The sequence below is a fragment of the Panthera uncia genome, chromosome E3 (genome assembly GCF_023721935.1).
Source record: "Panthera uncia isolate 11264 chromosome E3, Puncia_PCG_1.0, whole genome shotgun sequence".
NCBI classification, from domain to species: domain Eukaryota; kingdom Metazoa; phylum Chordata; class Mammalia; order Carnivora; family Felidae; genus Panthera; species Panthera uncia.
Genome location: NC_064815.1, coordinates 3,785,590 through 3,810,843, shown reverse-complemented (window position 1 = coordinate 3,810,843; position 25,254 = coordinate 3,785,590). Strand labels below are relative to the sequence as shown.

Below are 25,254 nucleotides of genomic sequence, written 5' to 3'. Positions count from 1 at the left end.
GGGGGGGGGAGGTCTGACATTTGAGCTTTTTAGGGCAAAAGGAGAGTTGTGGGGAGAAGTGAGCCTGGGTTGCCTGGGAGACCACCAACCATGGGAAGAGCCCCAGCAGCAGGAACCGGGGGACAGACAGACAAAACCGGCAGAAAAGGCAGGAAGTGGCTGGGTGCCCGGAACTGGGGGAGACAGCTTGGGGAATGTCAGTGGGCAGAAATCAGGGACATCCCGGGGATAGTGGCTGGGAGTGGGGAGACACAGAGAGAAGAGTCTTAGCCTGTACCACTAAAATAGGGCCCTATGGGCATGCCGCAGCCCTCCGTGGGGCGGGAAGGTCAGAAGGACCTGCCAAGGATGTGGCAGGGGGCAGGGCCCAGGACCCAAGAACATCCAGGGGACAAATGTCCTACCCTGTGCATCTGCTATTGGTTCTTGGAGGCTCCTTCACGCAGGGTGTCACGCAGAGCTCCCGCCCACCTCTCTGTCCCCATCTCCTGCCACTTTCTGCATCCCACCTGTGGTACCTAGAATGATGGCCTCTGAAGGTGGCATGCTTTGATTCCAGAAACCTGTGAACGTGCTCCCTTATAAGAGGATTTTCACAGATGTGATGAAATTAAGGACCTTGAGATGGGGAGGTTACACTGTGAGTACCTGGGTGGGCCCCATCTAATCAGAAAGGGTCTTTAAAAGTGGAAGAGGAGAGCAGAGTGATGTGACAGAAGAATGGTTCAACCCATCATTACTAGCTTGGGAGACAGGAGAGGGCCATGAGACAAAGAATGCAGGCGCCTCGGGTAGCTGGAAAAGGCAAGGAAATGAATGAATTCTTCCCTGAGCTCCCAGAAAGGAAAGCAGGTCTGCTGACATGTTGATTTTAGTCCAGTGAGACCCACATCAGACTTCTGACCTACAGAAGCCTAAGACGATAAATGTGTGCCAGGCGAAGTCACCAACTTTGCAGAAATCAGCTACAGCCACAGTAGGAAACGACTAGGCCAGCTGATGTTCCAGACATGGGGTACTGAGCCGGGCTATCACAGGCACTGTTGTGCCCTCACCCAGAACATCCCCTGCCTGGAACATTCTTGCCAAGCTCATCGGCCTGCTGAACACACCCTCAGAACAACTGGCTCAAAAGCTGGGGCTCCCAGAAGCAATCGCTGTCACCATTCACCACGGCCCCCCACCCCAGTTCTCCCCTCTGTGCTTCGAAGTTTCCCCCAGAGCACCTGTATCCACCTGTTGATGGAAATCCTGCCGGGACACCAGCAGCTGCCTGAAGGGAGGGCTGTGTTTTCTTCTCTGTGTCGTACCACCCAGCACGGTGCCCACTCGGTAAACGGCGGGCGGACGGGTGAGTGGGTGCGTGAATGAACGGAGGAGCCCTAGCCTGGAGTCAGGTGTCCAAGTTCTGCTGTCTGAATGTTGCGTGTGCACCCTGGCGCCCCTGCTGCCTGGCGGCGTGTCTCCAGGCGGCTCGTTCTACCTCTCTGTGCTTAGGTTTCCTCCTCTGCAAGATGGGAAAATAACAGGACCTACTTGGCGGGATGAGAGGGTTTAAATGAGCAAACCCATGCAGAATGCTCACAGTAGCGGCCGACCTGAGAAACGGACCGAGGAATGGTCGCTATCATCACTGCAGAGAATGCCGGGACAGGAAGGGAAGGGGCTGGGGCCCGGGGGGGGGGGGGGGCAAGGGAGACCTCTGGGAGTGGCGACGAGGCGGCACAAATCTAGCCTAGAACCTTCCCTAGACACTGTCTGGGACTTCCACCTGCAGCCTCCTGACAGTCTGGGACTGGGGCTTCATGAGAGTGGAGGCGGCAGAGGGGAGGGGCCCAGCACAAAATAGAGAAAGCTGTAGACTTTCACCAATTCTGCTGCCCTGGAGAGTGCAACCTATCACTGGAGAGGCGGGTTCTGTGAACAACCAGTTAGAGGGTACAGGTTAACTGGAATCATTTAAATGACATGCGTGTTTCCTGGCTCTGCACGGCTCTGGAAAACCCCAAATGCACTTAGAAAAATGCAAAGCAGATTATCAAACTGGAAGGCCTGGGTACCGATGATGAAAGCAGTGGATGCCAAAGATAATCCGGACATGCCAAACCGAAAACCAGGAAGCTGCACGGGGCTTTTCTGCGCGATTTGGCAATGAGAGGAGAGGTCGATCTCACCTTGAACCTTCTATAAAAAATAGTGGCCCCGAGCAGACCCAGGGAGGAAGGAAGGGAAGACGACAGGATGAGAACTTGTAGCTCTTAATCATAAGCAAATGACTTACAAACACTCGGGAGACCTGGGAAAGGCAGGCTCAGCTCCAGTGACTTCTCAGCCTCCTGGTCTGACTGTCTGCTCCCGAGACATCTTTACGACTCTGCGTGAAACAGAGCAGGCCGTTTCCAGGACTGGCGCTGGTTCAGGACGACCGGAGAGTCAGGGACGGGCTGGCGTTTCAGTGCCGCGGGGACGCTCGGCTCCCACGGGTGGCTCCGGTGCGGCCCGCGTCCATCGTAAACGAGGCCGAGCACGGCTCGGGTTGGGGGCTGCCTGGGCACACGTGTAGCCGGAGGCTGCAGGGCTGGGCCGGGAGCTCCAGCCCGGCCCCCCGGCCCCCCGGCCCCTCCCTCTCTGGAACAAGGGGCCCCGGGTGTGAATCGCTGTTCAACGGAGGCAGAGGCACACCGCATGCGTGGTTAGCTTACACAAACCCAGCCGTGTGCATCCAGGAAGGGACGGGAGAGCGATGGAACAGCTCAAATACCGCGGTTCTGGCCGCGACCCACCGAAGGAGCACGTGCCCCGTGGGCCCGCGGGGCAGACGGGACTCTGCCTCCCTCGTGGGCCCGGCTCCTCCTGCTTCTCCCCTGAGCACCCCCCACAGGGCCCGACGGACTTCTCCCGGAGAGAGACCCCCCCCCCTCATGCAGCACAGCCGACTTCCTCTTCCTCTGCTGCTGGAGGACAGCCACGGTCTCAGCCCTGGCATCACGACCAGCTGTGTCCGACCCGTGGAGAGACGTCCTTCTCCTACAAGCCACCTTCCCAAGGGGTTTGTAAGGCTGACTGGGACAGGACAAGGTTTCCGCCTTAGAAGCAGACCTCAGAACCTAGAGAGAGACGTGACCGCCGCCGCATCAGGCCGCCAAAGCCAGCGTCCCCGCAACATCCGGTCGATTAGGGGGCTTCGCAAGGAGAGAGCTCCAAGAGGGAACTGGAGCAGCAAGGTAGAGACCAAGTGTTAACTTCCAGAACATTTCTCGTTCAGGCTGACCTGGTGGTTCTCAACACTGACTGCATGATGGAATCCTCTAGGGAGCATCTAAAAATAGAGATGTGAGGTCCTGATCCCTGGAACAAGTGAATCAGAACTTTCTGGAGTGGGGTCTGGGCACAGATAGCTTTTGAAGCTCCTAAATTGACTTTAAGGCACAACTCGGGCAGAGGATCTCCACCGTCACCCTCTTCTGGAAGAGAGAGCCCCAGGCCAGAAACCACCAACCCTCCCACCAGCCACCCAGGGCTAGGGCCCTGCCCTGGCCTAGGGAGTCAGGGGCAAGTTTGATGCCCGAAAGCAGTTCCTCTGATGCACTTAAGGGCAGCGGAGCAAACCAATTTTCACTTCTATTTTCAGGCAGGTCAAAGCAGAAATGCCAATTTAAACTTTTGAATGTCTCAACATCATTGTTACTAATAGCCTAGCAGAGCAAACACCATTCGACATTCATCTGGAAACCGTCAGTCCAGACCACCGACGTTGCCCCACAACCCACTGGTCACCGGGAAGCAGGGCAATCCCCGTCACAGCCGCCTCTGAAGTCAGGGCTGGTGGCCACCCCACGTTATGCAGGTGCTTCCTATGCCTTGACTTTGGCCTCTCCTTAGGAACTTAGGTGGTAACACCGATCTGAATGGAACACATCTCCCTCCTACGAGGGAGCAGAGAGAAGGTGCTGGTCCCCTTTCCCTGCTTCCTGCACTTCCCAGTGGGGACTGGGGGGAACTGGAGGGTGAGGACTGGCTGAAAGCAGACAGGGCTAGATAGCAGGACCGGTGCTGGGAAAGTGGCACCAGGATCCTGGGCTAGGGGAGAGGACAGGCCCAAGGCTGATGGCCCGTTCCTGCGGGGGACCTTCAATAAAGGTCACGCTGTATGTCACTGCTTCAGCCTCCCTAGAGATTTGTTTTGGGTGTTCTGTGGTTGATCAGCTAGCACAGCCAGAAGCCAATCCTCCCCACCTGAGGCCTGGGGAGTCCTGTGTTGTCCCTGGTGGCCGGGTGGGGCCGTGGGTGGGGGGAGGGGACGTGTGGTGGCAGGGAAACCAACAGCTTCGGGGTGAGGAGCCCTGTGTGGGCAGAGCCCCAGACAGTCACATCGAGTGGGCTGGAGTGAGGGATGTCTTGAAACTCAACGTTAACCCTCAACCCCACGCACCCCACGAATTCCTGTTTCCCGTGGCAGCTCGCTGCCCCCGCCAGTCAGCCAGATGTCGTCAAGGAGGCTGGCTCGAGTGAGGTGGCGTCGGGGCTCATCAGCCACCCTCATGCCCGCGGTCTGGGTGGGGGGCTCTCCCGCGTCCCCGTGACAGGAGTAGCGGAGGGGCGAGAGATGGGGGCAAGGGGCGGAGGTGCACCTGTGGGCCACGGGCAGGGCTCTGGAGGGGGGCTCTGGAGGGTTCCGACGGCCACTTTGAAAGGATGCCCTGGGCTCTTGTTGGTGGAGAAGGGCAGGGGAGGAAGCAGGCAAACCAGACAGAGGACAGTGTCCAGGGCCTGGACCAGGGTGCAGGCCTGGAACGTGGTGAGCAGGGGCCAGATCATGGGTCTACCTGATGCCTGAACCGGCAGGACTGGCAGAGGGCGTGGTCGCAGGGGTGAGAAAAAGAGAGAAGACAGGATACTCCAAGGCTTCTGGCCTGAGTGACTACGCAGATGGAATTCCCATTTATTGACTGGGGAAGACTGTCAAGTGGGAGTAGTTTCTCTGCTGGCCTTTGCTGGCCGGGCCCTATCAGGTCGCACCAGACACTTGCTCAGCAGGCAGCATCCCTCCCTCCCGACGGCCCCATGACGTACAGACAGAGAGATCCAAGGTTAGGGGGACATGCCTGGGTCACAGAGCGTGAGAATGCCGGGGCTGCCCTGGAACAGAGCCGTGTCTGAAATCCATCCACTTCCCAATGGCCGAGCCGTGCCTCAGAAGACAGCGCTCCTTGAGCAAATCTAGGCCAGCAGGTCCCCTCTGATCCGAGGAACAAAACCGTGGCCCCATTTGCAAACCCACAGGAAGGACTGGGATGTGGGGAAAAAACACTTGCATCGTGGAGTGTCTTCAGCAGAAATGACGATTTTCAAAGGCAAGAAAGGAAAAAGCTCAAAACCAGTCTCTTTTACTCAGAACGCCTCATTTCCCCAATGCAGAGAATGGAATTTAGAAATTCTGCTTCCTAGAGGGGGAAAAAAAATTGCAAGTTCTGTCTTTTTCCGAAGAACAATCCTGGGGACTACTGACTACACAACCGACAACAGAGGGCACCGTCATTAGGTGACCTTGTGATTTCAGCAGGACACGGCTCTCTAATGTAGCTCAATTATCATTGTAAGTTTATAAAACAGGGAAAGATTACAGGAATATACATTAAACCACATCAATGAGCGCTACTGAGAAGAAAAAAAAATTAGTCCAGCAGACAGGTACCAATCAAATAATCAATACACAGGAAACGGCTACATCACCCTGCTTTAAGAGAACCAAATAATGCTGCAATTGGGTTTACTTTAAAATTTTCCACTTGAACAAAACTGACAGCTGTATTATAACCACATTTCCAGCCACTTTATAAGATACAAATTTCACTGCTCCATATTTCTACTTCATTTCTGAAAAGGGGCCAGCAACATTATTCATCAAGCACACAGAGAAGCAGCCTGATTCATAGAGGGGGGGAAATGCTGTTAATCCCATGTTTTCTGTTCGCTGAGAGAACTGGTGGGTTAATTCAAGCACGCTTTTTTCTGGGCAATCGAGTTCGGGGTTCTAGTATCAAAGAGGGGCAAGGGGGGCGGCAGAAACCCAGTGTTTTACTTCTTAGGTAAGATGACGTAGGCTGGCACAACTATTGACATTAACACAATGTGCATTTTTAGAAAACTCCAAGGTCAGTTTAAGATTCTTGGTATATTTCTCCTGTAGGGGGTGGGGGGATGGGGAGGGCGGTCTGCACTGGGGCCCTGGCTATTCAAACGCATGGTCAAGACAGTTCAAATGCAGGGTTCTTAACTTGCAATCCAACTGCCTCAAATTACTCAAGACAACATTCAGAAATGCCACGTTCGTGTTAATGAATGTGCCTTAAGCGTTTATGAATAATTAAAGCCACTGCGAAGGCTCTGATCAGTTCAAACCCACAAGCCTTCTCAGAGCGCCTACTGTGTGCCAGGTCCAGCACGAGGCACTAGGGACAGAGAAACTTCAGTCAGGGCAGAGGCAAGGGGGCTGGTGACCCTGGGACCGTGGGGTGGGGTTGGAGCTGGGTCGAGACTGGTCCCAGTCCGCAGGTCAGGCGACACCCAGGTGGGGTGCCCGCTGGGGCGCTCTGCCACACGTCCTCATGCAGAGACCGTGTGCGCACTATAGACCTTTTAGAGACACAGAGCAGTGGGGGTGCAGGCTGAAGAGCCACAGACCACACTCAGCTCCGGATGGGACTTCGAAGGCCACATCCACACGTGCCTCTGATTCCACATCAGTCCGCTTCAGCTCCAGTTCTCCTGAGCTCCAGGCACCAACGCTTGCACTGACTTGCCCCCAAGGAGCCATCTGAGTCTGAATCAGGCCTCCCCTGCATGTTTCAGTTCTTTACCAAATCAGCCAGCACCCACTTTCCTAAAAGTCATCCTTCCAAGAAACCATAGTCTAATCAACGCGCCTGTGTGACCACCTCTGCTTTTCAATGTATCCCATGGACAGAAGCAGTCATGAGGCTCTGGTATGTCAGCACTCCCCCAGAGAACATTCTCAAAAGAAAAGTCGTTCCACACCCCGTGTGCTGTCCAGATGACAAATGCGAAGGACGGTTTTTGTATTCCTGAGGGATTCTCTCTTTGAGTCTGCAGAGCAGCCCTGACGCAGTTTATCATCCCCACTTTACAAAGAGGAAGAACAGTTCAGAGAGGTTAACTACTTGGCCCCGGGTCGCACAGCTGGGATTCCAACTCAGCTGTTTTTCCTGAAGTCAAGGCCCCTTCCCTAAGCATGCCACTCCTCGTTAATTAAATGATTTTCAAGGGCTCCATGTCTCTCTTGCCACTTTCTTAAGCTTCTGTGTTGAAAAATTTCAAAGGTCCAGAAAGGTTTAAACAATAGTACAATAAACACACACATGCCCTTCACCTAGATGCACTAACTGTTCACATAAGCTGCGTTTGCTTCCTCTCTCACCCCACCCACACACTCACATTTTTGTGAATCACTCCCGAGTGGCAAGCAGCATTCAGCTTAGCCCTCAACACTTCAGCCTGCGCCTCCTAAAAACAAACACGCTCTCCCCCAGAATCACGATGCCGTTATCACACCTAAGAAACGTAATGCGGACCTCAATCCTAATACCCGATCACGGTCCACGTGCAAATTTCCCAATCTCAGTTTTCAAAAACAAGTCCTTTCAAGCTATTCGTTCCTCTCCGTCTAAGTCAGACCCAACCCAAATGGACAGTGGGGTCTCCTCCGTTTCGAGAATTTAGAACAATAATAGAATGGACGCCCTCCCCTCTTTTTTTTTTCTTTTGGTCTCCCATGGCATTCACGATTTTGAGAAGTTCGAGTCAGCTGTCTTTTAGAATGTCCCACACTCTGGATTTGTGTTTCACAGGCTTCATTAATGATGTCATTTTATCAGTTCTGGCAGGATGAGGCACAGGACAATGACCAGGCCATCAACAAAGCCAGAGAACACGGAGAGTTTTCCAGAACTGACAGATGGGACCACAAGACTATCACTGGCCTTGCAAGAGAAGCAAATCAATGAGCTGACATTTTCATGGACTTACGGTCAAACCACATCACTTGCTTGGGGAGCTTCACAATCCCCTTGCTGGAAAAGAGTATCTCGGCAACGTGATGAATACAGCCAGAACTTCCAAGTGGCCTGCAAACTCTGGCCTGTCAGGGCACTGGGATGAGCACGCAGAGTGCTAGGAAATGGGGAAATGGGAAACGCCGCAGGGTCGCTCATGACGTTCACTCTCCTATTCATCAACAAACGAAAGGATAACAGAGAGCGGGGGCCTTGGTCCAAACTCAAACACACATGCAGAATGTGGAGCACGGCTGACACACACGGGTTTCCATGGGTCGTGTAAGTGTCCACAGCTGCACTTGTTCTGGGGAGTGAGTGGTTTGCAGGTGGGGGGCACGGCCAGAGGAAAGGCCCTGAGGTGGGACTGTGCCTGGCGTGTCTGAAGACAAGCAAGAGAGCAGAGCCAGCCAGACGGCGCTAGGTAATACTCAGCCTCTCAGTCGCCGTAGAGTCAGGGTCGGAAGGAGGCCACTGTGATAGCTTTTTTTTTTTTTTTTTTTCAAGTTTATTTATTTTGAGAGAGAGAGAGAAAAAGAGCACATGAGCAGGGGAAGGGCAGAGAGAGAGGGAAAGAGAGAGAATCCCAAGCAGGCTCCGTGCTGTCAGCGCAGAACCGGATGCGGGGCTCGAACCCACACACTGTGAGATCACCACCTGAGCCCAAGTCAAGAGCGGACGCCCAACTGGCTGAACCACCCAGGCGCCCCTGGCTTAAGAAGATGACGCTGGACGCTACATTGAGAATAAACTGCAGGGGACAAGGCAGAAGCAAATGACTGGTTACGAGGCCACTACAACAAAGCAGGTGACAGATGGCAGGGCACTCGCGGCGGTGGAGCTGAGAGAGGTGGTCAGATCTGGATACAGCTGGACAGAGGAGCCGAACAGGGGTGCTGGCCGACCGGAAGGCGGGTTGGAGAGAAAGTATCAAGGACGAGCCCGGGGTCTGAGCACCGGCACGGAGATGCCCCCAACTGGGGGACGGGGCAGGCTGCAGGAGGCAGGTCGGTGCGGGAGCTCGAGTCCGCTGTGGTGGCAGGCGGGAGGTGCCGAGCGGGCGGCTGGGGTCCAGCGCAGGCCCGCGGCTGGAGACAGCACAAGCTGGTGCGAAGGATGCCCCTGCAAAGAGGCGGCCCGCTACTGCCTGCGAGCATTTCCGCCCCAAGGGACCAGACCGTTTCACATTCAAAGTGAGAGGTATCTGGGTTTGTGCAGTAAGATACCTCGATTTTCAAATGTTGGCAACATGTTATTGGTATTGAGGTAGGTGTTGTCTTCTGCCCAACACGAGATGCAATAAAACAGAGCATATGATGTTGTAAAAAATAATAAAAAAATTAATAAAAATAAATAAATAAGTAAATAAGTAAGTAAATAAATAAAATGTTGTCGACTAACATAAAATTACACATATTCTGCCAGACACCCAACTACATCCGTGGGCCTGAGGGCCAGATGTTTGCAACCTGTCTGCACAGCTGTTTCCCTGCAAAGGCGGGCACTGCTACTCTCATTTTACAAATGAGGAACCGAGGCTCAGAGAGGTGGATCGATGTGTCTCCAGTCACACAGCGAGGAAGAGGCAGAGCTGGGATCCAGATGTCAGATCCGTCCTCTCCCGAGTCCGCAGTGCTCTGGGACCCAAGGCCTCCTCCACACCCTCAGTTCCCTTGTCAAAACAGGCAGGTCCTGGCCTAGAAACAGCCGGGAGCGCTGGGGGATGGCCCACAGCAGCCTGCCCTGCCGGGCAGGAGACGAGATCAACCAAAATGACATCACTGTTGTTAATAATTAGCTCTGAAGGCACGACGGGTCTGGGTCAGGTTCAAGAGCACAGACTGGATCAAACAGGATGGGCCTCCCAGCAATCAAGAGTCCCTGTACCTGGGCCCTAGAGCAGAAAGCAAGAGCGCTCAGGAACCACTTGCTGGGGCAAACCGGGCTGTGTAAGAAGCCTGTGGGCACCACCTTTTGGACAACGCTTCTGCAGGATCCGTCTCACAGGCCTGGCCTCTCTCCAGGACTCCTGGCTGGAACGCTGCCCCTCACCCCGTAAACCCACCCTCACACTGAGGGCAGAGAGGGCCTTCTGAGATACAAATGCGATCGTATCACCAGGTGAAAAACACTTCTCACTGTTCTTAGGAGAAAGCCCGAACCCTGATCGACCTGCAAGGCTCACACACTGGGCCCCAGGCAAACGCAGTCCTCTCACCACCCTGCCCTGCCCTCCAGCCACACCGATGCTTCTCATCTTCCTGAACTCCCCCTCAACCCCAGGGCCTTTGCTCCTGCCAGGCACCTGCATGCACACCCAGCCCTCAGATGGGTGGTCGCTCCCTCAAAAACCTCTGTGACTTCCAGGCAACCCCTGGGCGCCTTAACACAGTGGCCATCTGACTTTCCTCTGTGTGCGCAGGTGGTCCGTCCTCACCTCCCCCACCAGACGGAGCTCAAAAACGACAGAGACACTTTTGTTCTTGTAATTGGCCTGCACTTGAATTACTTAAAGAAGAGACCCCACTGGGGCACCTGAGCAGCTCAGTAGGTTAAGCGTCTGACTTCGGCTCAGGTCATGATCTCACGGTTTGTGGGTTCAAGCCCCATGCCGGGCTCTGTGCTGACACCTCAGAGCTTGGAGCCTGCCTCGGATTCTGTATCTCCTTCTCTTTCTGCCCCTCCCCCACTTGCACTCTGTCTTTCTGTCTGTCTGTCTCTCAAAGGTGAATAAAAGGATAGACCCCATTAAAACATAGCACGTTGGCATAGTTCTTGGAAAGTCTGTCCCTTGTTCTGAAATGATGGCCTTCCTACTTATCTGGGATTCCTTTCTTTTATGAAATGGTAGTTCATAAATGCTTTAAAAAAAAAAAAGACTTCGTAAAATAAAAAGTTGACAATCCCAACCCCAGGGGTTTGTTGGGGTTTTATCGTTTTGGCACAGTACTGGGCAGTGCAGTCCCCAGGTCTAGGAACCACAGGAAACCACTGCTCTACCCTCCACGGGCCTGTTTCCAGGCCCCCACACAGGTGTGTCCAAGTCTGGGCGAGGAGGCAGGCCCAGAGTACAGAGAGCTGCTGGTGTGCAGACCCGCGTTTGGAGGGTTGGGACCCCCTCGCACAGACTGTGCAACCTAGGTTTCTAACTGCTGTGGGCACCTGTGAGCAACAGCCATCTGTGTGGTGACACGGCACAAGGAGAAATGCCACCAGGTATGCAACGGTCCCAGGAGACGCCTCGGCCAATGTTCTACTGCCCGACACGGTAACTGCGAAGTTCGTGACAGTTGTGGAGAACCTCTCCCGAGGACAGTGTCTGCCAACGCCCGACCCTCGCCCTGGGCATCACGGCCGGGCCGCCGCTCAGCACCTCTTCTGTGACCACCCAACTAGGCTTCGTCTCCTCCTCCAGGGCTGGTCCCCTGCTTACGGAGTCGCTGTCCCCCCAGCCCCACCCCTTGCTGCCCACACTGTCGCCAAGCTCAGAGCCCAGAGTCCAGCTGGATCTCCAGCATCGCCACGAAATGCCGTCCGTGCTCCCATCCCCCTTTTCGCACTGCTGGTTGATCCCCGAACCCCGCCGGGCCTTCCAAACGGCTGGCCGGCGAGCGCACCAGGCACTGCTCCAAGCCCTTCACACCTATTAACTCCTTCACTCCTCCCACCGACTCCCATTTCACAGATGAGGAGACTGAGGCACTAAGACACGAAATTTGCTTGTAGAAGGCCATACGCTAGCTCGTTACAAGGGCAAAGCTGGGATTTCACGCCAGACACAGCCTGGTCCCCAAGCCCACATTCAGAACCACCTCTCACGTGGCCTCTCCAGCCCCTTGGGGCTCTGTTGGGACCAAGTGACCTGGAAGTACACTTTAAGGACCGATGTCCCTGTGGAAATGCTCAGATGGGTTCCCGCTGCCTTGGGCCTGAGTTCTGGTTCATCTCAGCCCCTCATTCCCTTGCTGGCCACACCAGCTGCCGGACACACTACGCTCTCTCCCCTTCCGGCGTCACCTCTGCCATCCCCTCTAACTGGCGGGCCTCAGTTTTGCCTTTTCCCACAATCTTCTGGTCCCTCCTTGCACGGTGCCTGACCAGACAGGCCTCTCTAACCAGCCTAGGAGGTCTCTTCTCCTACTTATTCTCGAGCACAGAGCCCGTCCAACTGCCTCCACAGACCATCTCCGACAACCTGTGATTGTGTACTTACTTCCTTACCTTTGGCGGCCCCCCCCACCCCCACTCCAAACTGGAAGCACCACCAGAGCAGAGAGCAAGCTGGCCTCAGCTCACCATCACATCCCAGCTCCCGTCACTGTGCCTGGCATAGAGCAGGCACCCAACACATCGTGGAATGAATGGATGGATCTGCGGACTGGGTCTAGAAAATCAGGGGACAAGATTAGGTGTGGGACGCATATGCTACGGCCACACTATGTAAACGTCAAGTGGCCACGTGGAAAAGGCTGGGAAGGAATCCAGGAGTTTCACAAGGATGGCTGGTATCTACTTAGGATATATGGACAAGGGGGGAATTTCTCCCTACCGTGATAGGCCATATTTTCTAGAAACAGGCAAGACTCCTTTTAGAAGGCCCTGGTGCCAATTCTGGCAGGAAGCTGGCTTCTGGTCACAGCCTGCTGTCCTCAGGGCACTCCAGGGGCCTGTCGGTCAGGAGGCCCATCAGGGAGCACGCAGGAGTGCCCTGCCCTGTGCGGCTCCCTTCACTTGGACGCAGGGAGCCAGCGCGGCCTTTCTTACCCCCAAAATGGGGACATCATACAAGTGATGAACTGGTTCAAACATGTCAGGATACGCTCCTCCAAATCGCTGCCAAAGCTGAAGATGCCCGCCCCACGGACCCCCGCAGTGTGAGCCCTACATCACTTCTCCAGCAGCTGCACCAGGGACGACAGCCAGCTCTCCCCTCACCGAGCATCTACGATGGGCCCAGCACGGCACCAGCAGCTTCACCAACGTGATCTCATCTGATTTTCAACAGCTCCCCGGCAAGTCTTTAGAACCATTTTAGAGGCAAGGCCGCTGAGCCTCAGGAACCCTAAGGCCCTGAGCGATGCCACCAGCCCGATGGCTTGTCGGAGTGGGCACGGTGCCGCCAGCCCTCCCTCCTGCCCGGGCTCCATCTGGAGCTGCAGCGGGGCCGGGCAAGCTCACCATCTGCAAGGGTGGCAACCAATTCAGTTAACAAGAGCAGCCCCCAGTCCTTGTCTGCTAGAGACAAGTATGTATAGATGCGACGTCTTCCATTTGCTTTAATACGCGGGGTGCGGGTATATAAAAAGAGAACTGGTAGGGGCAGTGAGAGTAATAACCTTTGAAGCTGGAGGCGGGGTAGGTGGTGATTCACGGGGCCATTCTCTCTAAAAGTCTGATCTGTTTTATCTAGTCAAGCCAGCCTTCCCTTCCCATCCCCCTTCCCTGCCTCCTGCCCGCCTGCCCTCCCTTCCTTCACGCTGCCAGTCTGTGACCTCTGCCCCAAGCCACTCTCCTCTCCGGCAAAAACAAAAACAAAACAGGCTCGAGCACGGGCAGCTGGCTTCTTTCCGGAGGGGCAGGGGTGAAGGCCTCCACGAGGCTCCTATTCAGGAGCCAGCCTGTCAGAGCTCACCTGCCACACCCGACCCAGAGGCTCACAGCTGGTCTGGAGATATGTGATGGGGCTGTGGTTTCTTATCAACGTGTGACAAGGTCAGTAAATACAGGTTAAGTCACCTCCTCCTGCGATCTGTTGGTCGGCTGGAGCTAGCATTCCTTTGTGCCTGTCCGCCGTATCACATCACCTTCCAGAAAAGTTGACCAGCCCCCAGCATTTCTCCCCGAAGTCAGCCTCCTCAAATTACTACGCTCACAAGGAGGATGCCCAGTTTCCAATCGCTTGGCAAATATGAATGCCTTCGTCTAGGTTATGATGTTGCCTACATTTTATGTACATAGAAGGCATTTTGTGACGTGCAGAGCGTGCTGACTTTTCCCCAATGGAAGGGGAGATCCAGCATTTAGGAACAATCGCCAGGAAGAATAAAAAGAAGAAAGAAAAGTCAAACAATAACACATGCATATCTTATTCTAGTACCATGTGCTCATAAAACCCACAATTCCTAGTACTTTCTGGATGGCGCCCTTTAGCGAAGACATAATTTGTGATGGGGCTGGGTAAAGACAGACAGCCATTACTTTCTTAATGGCCAGCTACCCAAAAAGGTTCAGTTAAGTGATCTCAACTAGCAATCTAGTCAATTAAAATTGATAAGTGAAAGACTTTTAACCTTTCTTTCAGCGGGCCATTCCTAGGTGGAGGGGGAAGGAAGCAACGTGAATTCCCAGCATAAAATTTAATTCCATTTCATGGATGCGAACGTTCTTGCTGCCCACGAAAGCAAGCTGTCTCCCTCCTTCCCTGAATCCAATCAGCTCCAGTCAGCTTAATCAATTTAAACCCTTAAAGAAATCCCTGTGGCCATCTCTCAAGGAGGAAGGGGCCAAAGGAGATGAGCAGAGAGCGGCCCATACTGGACACAGCTCCCTTGTTCTTCCAAGAGAGAGAAGACAAAAAGAGAACAAGAAGGCAAGAAGAAGAAGTTAAGACAAACAGGTAAAACCCATCATAATCACTTACGGAGAATCCTCTATTCACGCAGGAAGCTCTGCACTTTCTATGCATCACCTTATTTAATTAGCAGGTAATACAGAGGACTGCAGCTTCCTGAGCACAGTTATACCCTGGACACAATGCTCAGTCGTATAATATTTGATACGGTATTTTGCTCAGTTCTCAACACAGGCCCATAATATAAGGAAGTTCATCGCCATTTTACAGGTGAGGAAATAGAAGCGGGGCGGGGGGTGTTTTCCATCGTTGGTTCAAGGGAACACACGGCAGGGCAGGGGTATCCGGCTCAAGTGCCAACCCTCAGGGGTCTACATCAGGATCGTGGGTCACACAACGGAATGCTTCTGTCAAAACTCATTCAACTGTACGCTAAACCTTGGTGAATTTTATCAGACGTAAACTGACCTCAATAAAGCGGACTTAAAACAACAGGACCCTGTCTTTACCATATGCTACAAAGGGTGACCCTCTGCGGGTCCTGCCTGCTCAACTTCCATGTCTTTGAGTTTTCTTTGAGGGCAACCTCCCTCCTCACTCTCAGGTGGAGTCTGAGTCTTGTCTTTCAAAAAAAATGGGCCCCACCTCCCAGCTCCAGGACCAGCCACGAGACCCTGGCTTCGCCCATTAGTGAACCACATTCCTCTGACCACAGATTGGTTCAGGGATGGTCAATGGACCCAAGCCAAACCAATGAGAGCCCTGCTGTGGACCTCCATCAAGTCACAGGAAAGAGCAGCCCTTCCTGTTTCTGGAAGGGCTGCTTAGCCGGTTCAGTAGATTTTGGAACGGCAGACGGCCTCCTTGTCACCATCTGATGAGAGCCCTCCTGAGGATGAAGGCAGAACAAAGGGAAGCCCAGCGGAGACAAAGGGCAGCGGCTTCCTGATGATGCTGCTTAAGTCCCTAGATGCAGCTATGCCTGAAGGCAGTGTACTCCTGGACTTCCCAGTGACGTCAGCCAACTCCCCTTTCTGTTCCTGAAGCCAGCCTAAGTTGTGTGTTCCGTCTCTTCTAACCGAAGAATCCTACTATATCACAATGCCACCTTGCCCATCCCTGTGCACGTGCCCTATAGCAAATGGGAGGAAAGAGAGAGCCCTACACGTACGAGAAGGGTTATCGGAACGCAACCAGGCTAATGCCCGTTGTCGCTTTTAATCAAGTCACCCACAGTCACTTTTGAAAGTCCCCCCTCCCCCTTTTTAGCAGCAGAATCTTTAATCATTGGCATCATACAGAAAACCAATCAAACTGGCAGTGCCACGGTCATATGGAGGGCAGGGATCCTGGAGCCGGAGACCCCGATCACCCCGCCCAGACCCCTCGGCGGACGACCTGCACAGCCCCACCTGGGCTGTGGACAGCAGAACCCGCGGACGAGCTTCCGGGCACCCAGAAGGCAGGGCCCTTTCTTGGAGTTTTGTGGGACACGCACGCTCTGTTGGTGCTTGGTGACGGATCAACTGCTGTCCCAAATGCTAGTGGCACACTGACCCTCCCAGCTACGCCTGAGCCGGCAGGGGGGAGCGGACACTGCCCCCTGCCCTGCCCCCTCACCCCTGCCGTGACTCACTCAGATCTAGGACGTCATCGGTTTTGATCAGGTCCTCCTCCCGTGTCAGTGGCAACTGGGTCTCGGGCTCCCCTCGCAGCTGCAGTGACAGGGAACGGAGCATGAAGAACACCCGGATGGCCTGCACAAACAGTTGGGGAGCAGCAAAGAATGAACCTGTAGTTAGTTAGGTGACGTGCTCCATGTGGAGAAACCACACAGTGGCTCTTGATTTCAACAAAAAAAACGAAGTCCACCTCTCCCAGTCCCAGTCCCAGGGCTCTGGTGTTTGCAAAGCAAGACAAAAAAAAAAAAAAGAAGAAAAAGAACAAGAAAAAGAAAGAAAATCAACAGGTGCAGCCTGTTCCCACTTGTCCACAAGTGAGGGCACCTCACCTCAACCGAGCACTTGTCATTTGCCAGCACCTCTCCCCTAGTGTCATGTGACCTTCTGACCACCCCCCCCCACCCCACACCCCTGTCCTCAGCAGGTGGCCCGCTTTGCAGACAAGACACTGAGACCCAAGGAGGTGAAGTTCCCTGCCCCAGGGCATGCATCTAGGGAGGGCTGGAACCTGGCCTCTTCCCACTAAACCAGCACAGAATCTGGAAACGCAAATCCCAAGTGACAGCGTTCCCACGTCCCACCTATTGAATGCGGGGGCAGAGAGAACAGAGGGTGAACCCTGCAGGGTTCAGGGCGGCCCGACTCGATTAAAAGCTCACCCCTGCCCCTCTGGGGGCGAGCCCATGCACAGCAAAGCTTCAGCCCCTTGGCCTTGCACAGGGGCTACGCTGTGGACGGGATGGCAGACCTGGGGCCTGGCAGGTGTGTGGGGACATCGGTGCCCCAAGGGCCCCTCACACTGACCCAGCCAGCTCTCTGGGAACAGAGGCAGCTCCGCGAGCATGGGGATCCCTGGCCCGCGGAAGAGGCGTCCGGGAGGGATCCAGCATGGCCATCGACGCTTCCCAAAGACCGGGAAGAAAGCAGAATCCCAGGCCCCGGAACCGGAGATGTTTGTGCAGAAAGCAGCCTTCACAGCGGGCCCGGCTTGTGCTGGTAGCACACAAGCTACCCTCGGGTCCCCGACTGGAGCTGAGTGGCCCATCGGTGAGACCAGGAAGCAGAGGGGCAGCCCCTCGCACAGGCCGTCTCCCACCTCTTCCCCTGAAGTGTAGCTGACGGGCCTACCTGAGGCCTGAGGGAAACCGCTCTGCAGTCAGACACACGAGGTCTGCGCTGGACTTGCTGGGCAAGGCCCCCGACCCCCGTGAGCTCCAATGTCCACATCCGTGAAATGGGGGTGGTGGCCCCTGCCTCACAGGGCTGCTAGGAGGCTCTGAGATAAGGCAGGGGGCGGGGGGCGGGGGCGTGGCTAGCATGTGCTAGTAAAGGGGCAGCCATCCTTCACTGCGGCCACTCGATAGCTGGGCACGGGGGAGGGCACAGGGACAAACCACCGTCACCACTGTCGCCACTGGCGAGCCACACGGCGATGAGCGCCAGCCCACTTTTGGTCTTCTTGTTTACAGTTCTGAGGCTACAGCCTTGGCCCACTGACTGGGGAGGTGGCCCTTCGTAAGACAAGGTGCCTCCCAAAACAAGGCGGGGGCGGGGCGGGGGCAGGGAGGCAAATTCCTGCCTCTGCCTCCAAAGAGCGGGGCTTGCGCTGGCTCCCGATGACCCAGGCCACAAGGATACCCACCCGCACGTGGAAAGCCTCATCTGGCCGTGGCCTGCAACTAGCAAGAGACCTGAGCCACTCTCTTGATCTCCTAACGTAGAAAACCGGAAGAACAATCCTACGTCCTGGATGCATTCTGAGGTCACGCCAAAGTACTAGAGGAAGATAAGCTTTTATATCGCAGTGAGAGTGGCAGCTGCATCAGTATCGGTCTGATTGTTCTTATCAGCTTTTTAAAGTACAGTCTTCGTAAGACGTCTGCAACAATCTGAAGAGAAACGGCAATTATGAAGCAGCCACCGCGTGCCAGGCACCGTGGGCACCTCACTGCAGTGTCAAAGCCGTGACACGGGAAGAGACGGAACGGGGAGAGGCAGACTGAACCAAGGTCACAGGGCTGATGATGCCTGAGCTGGGGTTGGAACCGGGAATGTCTGATGCTTGTGGCACTTAACCAAGCACACGAAGAAATTCACACGCCTGTGCCGGCCTGAGCACAGAAAGCCCAAGATGTGGGTGGTCATTTGAACTACACGGCCATCTGAACTCTCAAATAATGAGTCACGGGCCTCAGATGGGACCAAAAAAGGCCCATCGGTCAGGTCCAAGCTGAGTGAATGGTTCATTTCTGTGTCAAAAATCCATTCCTCCCGGGGTTCTGAGGGCAAAGAAATCAAGCAGGACCCTCCTCGCTGGGGGTTGAGAACAGAAATGTGTGTGGCTTTCTACAGACCATCACTCTGAGAACCAAAACCTTCCAATATAAAAGTTCAGAACTTGGCTCCTAGGAGAGACCTTTCTCGTAACACATCTGCTTTGGCTCTGCAAGCAACAAATGGCAGGTATTTCCAGAAATACCAAATGATAATAATAATAATAACAATAATAATAGAATAAAAATGTGAAGAATACAGAACATAAAATAAACGCCCCGAAAATACTTTTCCTGGTTCTTGCCCCAGTTAAGAGAAGGAAGAGGGTGTGAAAAGCCCATGCCCACGAGGGAGGACGGACCCCACAGGGCCAGGTGCTCCATTCGGACTAAAGATGGGGGTCCCGTGGGGGTCCTACAGGGTCCACCAGGCACGTTGACTAGCCACACAAGTCCAAGAATCCACAAAAGAGAGGTAAAACACCAGGATCAAGGCCCTCAAATTCATCCCACAGCCCCCTAAACAATAACACCCCCTCTACTCACCAGAGTCCTGCCAGGTACTAGCGAGGCAAGACCGCGACATCTCACTGAAGCCTTTTAACAACTCTGCGTGGTTCCCATTTTACAGACGGGAACGCAAAGCCCGGGGATGTGAGGCAGCCTGCCCACAGTGACTCGGCTAATAACCAGACTCCAAACTCTGTATTCTTCCAACCATATGCTTTTGCCTTCAAAAGATTTAAGGCTTGGGACCCAGGCTTTTATTGAGTGCTTCTCTGGACTTTGCCAAATAAACATGCAATTTGTCAAGTTTTACTAAAAAGGAAAAAGGACTCATTACTCTTTCTGAAGCTTCCACAGAATGCCAGGAAGGCGGACGGACTCTGGAAGAACACATTCGTTTTGGACAGGAGTGACAGCTGAGCATGCTCAAGTACCAAGAAGAGACGCGTCCTGCGTGCTCCAGTGCCCCCAAGAGCCGAGTTCTACGAGGGGGTCGTGGGGAACGAGTTCGCCAAGTGGGGCAGGACGGCCTCCGGCTCAGACGGACCTAGGTGAGTCACACGAATCCCCCGAGCCCAGGTGCGAGTTCTGGGAATGGGGGGTACCCACCGGCCCCGATCTCAGGGGCCACCGCAGAGGCGCAGCCCCCGAGCCCTGGGGCCGCCCCGTATACGGCGCTCAGGTCCAGCCCTCTCGCCACTGCCCCTGCCACACCTGCAAGCCGCGGAGTTTAGGGGGCAGTCACCCAGGTTAGAAGCCCACCAGGCTGTGGAAGTGGCCGCCAAGCGTCAGTCCTTCTTAATGGGACGCCGAAGCAGTGTAAAGCGGGCACAGCCCGTTGGGAAAGCGCCTTGCCAGGATGTACAGTGTCACGCAAAAAACGTTCATACCCTTTGAAGCGGAAACTCCACTTCTGGGAACTTATCCTAAAGAAATAAGCCAGGAGAAAGAAAACACTGTATTCGTGAAGCTGCTCATGACAGTTTAGCTGAAAATAACGTGATCCCGGAAGCAACCAGGATATTGAACCAGCAGAAAGATGCCTAAGTCATGGCAGAAGTCACCAGATAAACTTTCAGGCCCCGGTAAGAGATTCGACTTGCGACGACCGCGTCACAACAAGGAGAGCTTCCTGATTCTGCTGCAGGATGGAGAAAGGGCAGGGAGGGGCCTGGAAGCGAGGCCACAAGGCACCCTTCCTGCCTCCATGAGAAGACACGCTTGCAAACAAAGGCAGGGAGGAGACGCGAAAAGTGTCTTGGGTGATGAAATCACGGGGAATTCTTTCCCCTCCACTTTTAGAACCTCACAAGATGTTCTTTCATGCATAATACACGTCCAGAGAGGAAAGCAAAATATCCTATTTCCTCACGGTCAGCAGCGATAAACACAAAACCTGTGTGTGGTTTTACGTGGGGATAGGGAACAGAATTCAGGGACAAATAAAATTTCACACAAATACATTTGTTTCCTAATGGCTTCCAGATTACCACGGAAAGGTAGCTACTGGATTAAAACCAGATTTTGATGTTCACCAAAATTCCTCTAACTCTTCTCTAGCCTTAAGCTTCAGGAGACCACGAAAAACTCTCTTTCCTTCCCTCCTCAGATGCTAGACTGCTTCACCGCACAGTAAGTACTTCCTGAGCACCTCCTGTCTGCCAGGCACCTTGCAGCCCGTCTTTCCAACTACCTTGGGCAGGAGCTGAGACACAGAACACACGAGCAACCTGAGGCTCAATGAGGTTGAACAACTTGCCCAATGTCACACAGCTGGAGCTGGCACTGAACTTGGTTGGTCTCACCAGCCTGTGTTCTTTCTAAACTGCTTCTCTCACTGCCTCTGGGAGGGGCCCAGCCCAAGTCCCCATTTCTGCTTACACGTTCTCATCAGACCCCAGTAGTTCCCAGGACCTTCGTTTCTACGTGAACTTTCCTTACCAGCTGGCATGGCTCAGTGGCTCTCTTGCTATTTTGGTCTCGTTTTATAATCTCCATTCACTGTCTATTCTGGCATTTTGCGCAGTACCTAGAAAATGCTCAACACATCTGTCGAATGGAAGAATGCGCAAGAGGCACAACGTGACTTTCAGCGCTGGGTGCCTCCCCATGGCCTGCGAGGCCTGGTCACCCTCCTGTCTTATCCCGTTCCCTTCACTCAGCCTGCCGGTCACCCTGCTTCTTGAACATGCCGTGCTCATTCACATCTTGAACTCTGTACTCAAATGTCCCCTCAGCCCGGTTCACTTCTGTGCCCTCGGGCACAGCATCTGGCATACGGTGAGTGTCCAGGGGCTCTCTGATGAATGTAGGGAGGACTGTTTTACAAGTTAGGAATGATGTATTATTAAGGGTTGTTTGAACTTCCTTCAACAAGTCCTTAAGGAAACAGAAGGGATTTCTGAAAAGGGTCAGCCTCCTAAAAGTTAAAAAAGTTTCCTTGGTGGAAAAAAAAGAAGAAGCAGAAAACCTTTGAATCCAAAAGGATGAAATGGAATGTTCTTTGGATACAAGCAAAGAACTTGAAAGAAACCACATAAGCCCTCAATTGCTTGCTAAACCATACACTTCCTTTAGCTCAAATTCAAAGCACACTGCTGCGTTCTGATGTCTGAAATGGGCTAAGGATTCTGGAGCTTCTGGAGGATTCTAGACAGCTCCTTGAAATAGGAACGGGACTGAGGTGAGTGGCCAAAACTCCCCTTCAGAAATCTGAAGTCACAAAGGAAAGCTTCTCTAAGGTAGATGGCTTTGCTCTGAGATGGCCGGCCCTCTTTTCTACCATTCGGCCACCTTCCCGCGGGCTCTAAACCCAGGGGCCCTGAGGCTTCAGAGTTGCTTTTATAAACTTGTCACACAGACAAAGACTAAACAAGAGACCCCAGGGAAGCGCAGGCATTGCCAACGCTGTCTGCACTCGGTTAGTTGGGCTACGCATCCCATCTGCGGCAAGGGAGGCAGGCCGCTTACAACCAAGTGAGGTGTAAGGGGCAAAGAGAAGAAGGAGGCCCGGACCACCAGCAACTACTACCGGCCTGGGGTGCCTGGGTGGCTCAGTCGGTTAAGCATCCGACTCTTGATTTCGACTCAGGTCACGATCTCACAGTTCATGATTTTGAGCCCCGCCTTGGTCTCTGCACTGACAGTGCAGAGCCTCTTGGGATTCTCTTTCTCCCTCTCTCTGTCCCTTCCCTGCTCATGCACTCTCTCAAAATAAATAAACTTAAAAAAAACAAAGAAAAGAAAAATATCTATTAAAAAAAAAAAGGACTACTACTGGCCTTTCGTGTTCTGCCTTTCACTGACTCCCCACAATACCTCTGGCAAGGGCAGGGACGTGCTCCTCTCAGATGGGTAAAGGAACCCCAAAGCCCAAGCAACCCTCCCTCTGCCATCTGCCCCACCCCTGAATTTCTCCCATTCTCTCCTGTGGACCATGACCGTCTGCCCTGGGCTGGCAGGGCCTGATGTCAGCAATCAGCTACCAAGGCCAAGGTCCTGGCTGGGCTCTAAGGCCCCTGAGATCAGCTCCCTCCAGCCTCATCACTTCCCATTGGGCCTCCCTCGCTCTGCGCTCCAGCCATATCCCTTCCCTAGAGGTGTTGGAACAAGCCACATCTCCCTGGTGCTCTGCACCCCCTGGCTGCCCGGCCTATCCCTCTGGTGCCCGTGCCACCTCGCTCCCAGGAGGGATTAAGAGCCTGACCCCATATTCCTTAAACTGATGATGCTGCCTTTCCTACCCTGGCCTCTAGACTCTGACTCCTAGATGACTGAGGCGGTGTATTCCACATCCCTGGTGCCCAGAACCACGTAGGACTGATAAGTATGACGAAGGTGGCAGTAGGGAGTGGCAGGTCAGAGTGGCTAAGAGGGTAGCTCTGGAGGCCACGCTGCCCGAGCCGAGTCCTGGCTCCTGCTACTTATCAGCTGGGGGACCTTGAGCAAATCACTGGACCTCTTCATGCCTCAGTTTCTTCCTCTGTGAAATGGGTTAAATTTAGCACAGTCTCCTAGGACAATTGTAAAATTACATCAGGAGGTTCATACTGAGAACTGATATGAAGACTCACTTTCTGTCAGACATGAGCTCCTACAAGCATTAAGAAAACTGGGGGACCACGAACCAGAAAGAAGGCAGTACCAACACAGAGCAGGAGCTCTCAACATTCACAGCCTTCTGGACCTCGCTCTGGCTCAGACAGGGTGGGTCCTGTGGTGAGGTCTGTGGGTCTGGTCAGACGGCAGGGAACGCGGATGGACTTAAAACACACAGGTCCGACTTCCTCTGCGTCCCCCGCCACCCCGTGCCTCCAAGGCGAAATCACCGCCTGGGCAGAGGAAGCCCACGGAATCTTCCTGTTTGAGGCCAATCCAGCAGGTGACTCCTGGTTGTCAAAATCCAAGAACGAACACCTCTGTGGCTCTGGTTAGCCTGGGATTAACTCAGAAGAAGAGGGCAAGGGATTCATCTCATTTATCCGTTCGTGTCTCCAGGGAATGCTTTTCTAGGAAGAGGTGACAGTGCTTTCTAAAGTAGTTTGGTTTTTTTTTTTAATGTTTTTATTTATTTTTGAGACAGAGACAGAGCGCAAGCAGGGGAGGGGCAGAGAGAGAGGGAGACACAGAATCCCAAGGGGCTCCAGGCTCTGAGCCGTCAGCACAGAGCCCGATGGGGGGCTCAAACTCACAGGCTGTGAGATCACGACCTGAGCTGAAGTCAGACGCTCAACGGACTGAGCTGCCCAGGCGCCCCAAGGTGACGCTGCTTTCTAAGAAAGAAGCTGATCTTACGAGAGAGATAGCATACCGTGAAGAGCCCTGCGAGACTGCTTCAGAAAAAAAGCGCTGATAAGGGGTGGTTCTGAGAACTAATGTGCCCGCCACACACGGAGGCAAGCAGGCAGGGCGAGAATCGCAGTCTCCTTAGCGGGTGCCTGCCTGGAGATCCCTCAGATACCTTAACACCACACCATCTCGGGCGGGGGTGCTGAGCCTCTCTGGGCCAGAGTTTCACACGGGCCTCACCTGCGCTGCCTGCCCTCTGCTCACCCCCCTGCCCCCGGTGCACGCAGCGGCCCGGAGGCTTTCTCTCAGAGCCTGGGGCTGGGGGTCGCGCCCTGCACCAGCGAAGGCAGCCTGCCCGGCACCGCGCCGCGGAATTTCAACCCTGCGTTAGCAAGGGGCAGGTCCCCTCGAGAAGTCTGTCCGGGCGGCAGGGCGCGAGGGGGGCGCCCGTCCGCCCGCTGTCCGGACACGGGGTGGACGGCGGGCTCCCGACCTGCCGGAAGACCCTCCCTCCCGGCCCCGGCGGCGGCCCCGGCAGACGGCAGCCCAGGAGAGGTGGGTCCCACCTGCGCTCACTCACCCGCCGCGTCTTCTCCACGTCGCCGCACGGCAGCCGCTTCACGAAGTCGATGCCGGTCAGCGGCGTGCCCGTCGGGGGCAGCAGGATAGAGGCGTCCATCATGAGGTACTCCACGTTCATGGGCTTCATCTGGAAGAGAGACATCACAGGAAACCTCACCGCAGGGAGGGAGGGGCCGGGGCAGGTTACACGGGCCCCTCATCTCACCCGCCGACAGCCAACGGGTACAGCGCGCCCACGTTAAGGCTGGCACGAGGCCTCGAGGCGGCCAGACGTGCGGGACGCGAGCCTTTCTTTCCCGAGACGCAGAGTTTTCCTTCCCCTGAACTGACAGCTCGGACACCCTTGACGAGTTGCCTCCGTGCTGTGGCAAGCTGTGCTTTCCCACCCTCTCGGGCCCCTCCACCCAGCGGGGAGCGGGTCCCTGACCGCAGCCTCCTCCCTCTCTCTGTACTCCCCAGAGTGACGACGACAGACCTGGCGAGGCAGCCCCCCGTTGGTGGAGAGCAGACCACTGACCAGGCAGGCGGTGAGCTACAGATCCTATTTAGTCCCCCCGAAGACTCCGGAAGGGATGTTTCCCAGTCCGCCGACAAGACGGAGACTCAGCTGGCTGGTGGCAGAACTAAGATGCAGACCCAGGCCCGCCTTGCTCCAGACGCCCTACGACTCCTGCCACATGACCACCGACCTACTTCCTTCCTCAGCCGCTCAGCATCTTAGCTGGGATCAGAAAAACAAAGCTACGCAGCGAGCACCTACTAAGTTCCGGGCACCTGTG

At 54.5% G+C, this 25,254-nt stretch overlaps 1 protein-coding gene across 6 annotated transcripts in view; it reads right to left on the bottom strand.

Moving 5' to 3' along the window:
* CLEC16A (C-type lectin domain containing 16A) overlaps positions 1–25,254 on the bottom strand; it is a 201,399-nt gene that overhangs the window by 85,476 nt on the left and 90,669 nt on the right. For all 6 annotated transcript variants that reach the window (XM_049638244.1, XM_049638247.1, XM_049638245.1 and 3 more), the window contains exons 17-18: positions 24,474–24,602; positions 16,280–16,400 (exon numbers count right to left, since the gene is read on the bottom strand). In XM_049638244.1, the coding sequence (XP_049494201.1) occupies positions 16,280–16,400; positions 24,474–24,602 (250 nt within the window). The remainder of the gene's footprint in view (positions 1–16,279; positions 16,401–24,473; positions 24,603–25,254) is intronic.